This window comes from Elephantulus edwardii, unplaced genomic scaffold (assembly GCF_000299155.1).
Source record: "Elephantulus edwardii isolate Elephantulus edwardi_28Jun2011 unplaced genomic scaffold, EleEdw1.0 scaffold00360, whole genome shotgun sequence".
Taxonomy (NCBI): domain Eukaryota; kingdom Metazoa; phylum Chordata; class Mammalia; order Macroscelidea; family Macroscelididae; genus Elephantulus; species Elephantulus edwardii.
Window position 1 is genome coordinate 1,516,508 of NW_006400110.1, and position 2,205 is coordinate 1,518,712.

A 2,205-nucleotide genomic window follows, 5' to 3' on the forward strand; every position below is an offset into this window, starting at 1 on the left:
TCTTTATATAAATAATCATTAACATTGACTTGATTCCATTAGTGAATATGATCTTAATAGAGAGATCAAGTTTCTGCCTAACCTGTATAGTATATTAATTCTTATTTCCACAAATAAACTTGGAATTAGAGATGTTTAGTAATTTGTTCTATATTACTAACATAGAAAGTGTCCTAGTCAGACCAGGATCCCAGATTTTTGTCAATTTTCTAGAATAAGCTGTATCATGAAAACTTTTCCGAGTAAATACGTTGATATCAACACTGACTATGTAGAAAAATGGTCCTTAAGTACATTAATTTTCCACTTACATTTCCTGTCACTGATTTTGTTCTAGGATGTTGGCAAAGGATGAGCTGATGATGATACTTCAGAAATGTTGCAGTGTTTTTAAGTCATCTTCTGGAAAGCAGCTTGGCAGCACAGCAAAGACAATTGAGGAGTTCCTGGCCCAGTTTCAGAACCTTGATGGTAAATGTATAATATCTTGCCATTCCTACTGGCTGTGATAGTCATTTAACAAAGGTGATATGGAGTCAGCTATCATACATACATGCTGAGATATGAAGAGATAAAGTAATTAATAATCGCATTCAATATTCAAAGCCTTAGTATATGACATTTAACAATAAAAAAAGAAACCAAAGTTTTCTCTGCCAAATTTAAACAATGAAGTGCACCAAATAGGAAGAGAAAAAAAAATTCTCTCTCCAAAAAGACAGTTTGGAAAACTTACCTAAAAAAAAAACTTTTAAGAGTGAAAATAGTAATCATGAGTAAGGATTCCTTGTAGTATGTGGTATTTTTGTCCCCCATAAGCATTTCATCAAGTTCGTTGTAGATCACAAAAACACTACATAAATCATATGTAAGCCTGAAAAAGTAATAGCTATGAACTGCATTCACAGCAGTGAGGTTCATTGGTATGCTGATTACCAAATAAGCTTTCTCTAACCAGATTTGCAAAAGCTTGAATTTTTCAGCACTAAATTATTTGAGGCAGCTGACACTTGTCCGTGTTGGAAAGTATATTTAGCATGGCCTCCACATGACCATTAAATGCGTAGGATGCCTGACTCTAGATATCAAGCAATGCTCTTAATGCTTAGGTCTTCTTTGTGGTACACTGTGATTGACCTTGAATACAGACTTTGCATTGTCTTTTCTGCTTTCTTTCTAGCACCTAAGTATGGTCTTTTTTTTATAGAACAAAAATGGTCTGTTCCTTTTACTTTTGCCTTACATAAGGGAAATAAATGTTACTGGAGTCTTAAGAATCAGCTTTATACTCATAAAGAAAATAGGACAGGACATGGTGAGAAAAGATCTTATTAGAAATGATCATCTTAATAATTTTTTTTTTCGACAGTTGTTCCTTATTTCTGAAAATCCTTTGCATTTAGGATAGTGTTGAGCAATTGACGCACATCAGTGGATGATGAAACTTGGCTGACCAGAGCAGAACAATGAATAAATAGGACAGAAGAATTAATGCCTTTGAGTTGTGAAGAATTAATGCCTTTGAGTTGTGGTGTTGGAGAAGAGTACTGAATATCCCATGAACTACCAAAAGAAAAAATAAATATGTTTTGAAAAGTGTGCAACCAGAGTGTGTCTTGGAGGCAAAGACGATAAAGCTTGTTGCTAGCAGAGGCTAACCCTTCGAGAGGGACATCATGCTTGGAAGGGTGGAAGGTCACCAAAGGAGAAGGCCCCCAACCAGAGGGATTGATGCAGTGACTGCCACAGTCCCGCAGTCAGCTCTAGAGTTTCAAGGAGTGTGAGGATGGAACAGGATAGAACAGGGTCCTGATCTGTTGTTTATGGAGTCACTATGGGTCATACTTGACTCGATGACACCTAACAAAAGCTTTAAATTTTATCTTTCAGAACTAAGAATTTTCAATATCTAAAAAGAAATTTATTCTTTGAAAACGGTGCAGATTTTCCAGCAGCCAAGTCACTTGACTATTTGAAGTTTCAAAGAACCTACCCTGGACTTGGAAGAGGGTTTGAGGGCCTTATGCTGTACAGAAGCTGTATAGCTTTTAATTTTATCTGAGGTCAGAGAGCCATGATACATTGTTTAGTAGATTATATCAAAACTCACACACTTACCAAAGCCAGGAAAAGACACCACCAAAATAGAAAACTATAGGCCAATATCTCTCATGAATATTGATGCAAAAATCCTAAATAAAATAC

The 2,205-nt window shown here is 35.6% G+C and overlaps 1 protein-coding gene across 2 annotated transcripts in view; it reads left to right on the plus strand.

Annotated features, from left to right (window-relative positions):
• ORC3 (origin recognition complex, subunit 3) overlaps nucleotides 1–2,205 on the plus strand; it is a 152,935-nt gene that overhangs the window by 113,705 nt on the left and 37,025 nt on the right. The window contains exons 15-16 of one of the 2 annotated variants that reach the window (XM_006902032.1): nucleotides 338–471; nucleotides 719–721. In XM_006902032.1, coding sequence (XP_006902094.1) covers nucleotides 338–471; nucleotides 719–721 — 137 coding nt within the window. The remainder of the gene's footprint in view (nucleotides 1–337; nucleotides 472–718; nucleotides 722–2,205) is intronic. The other variant, XM_006902033.1, reaches the window with a different exon arrangement.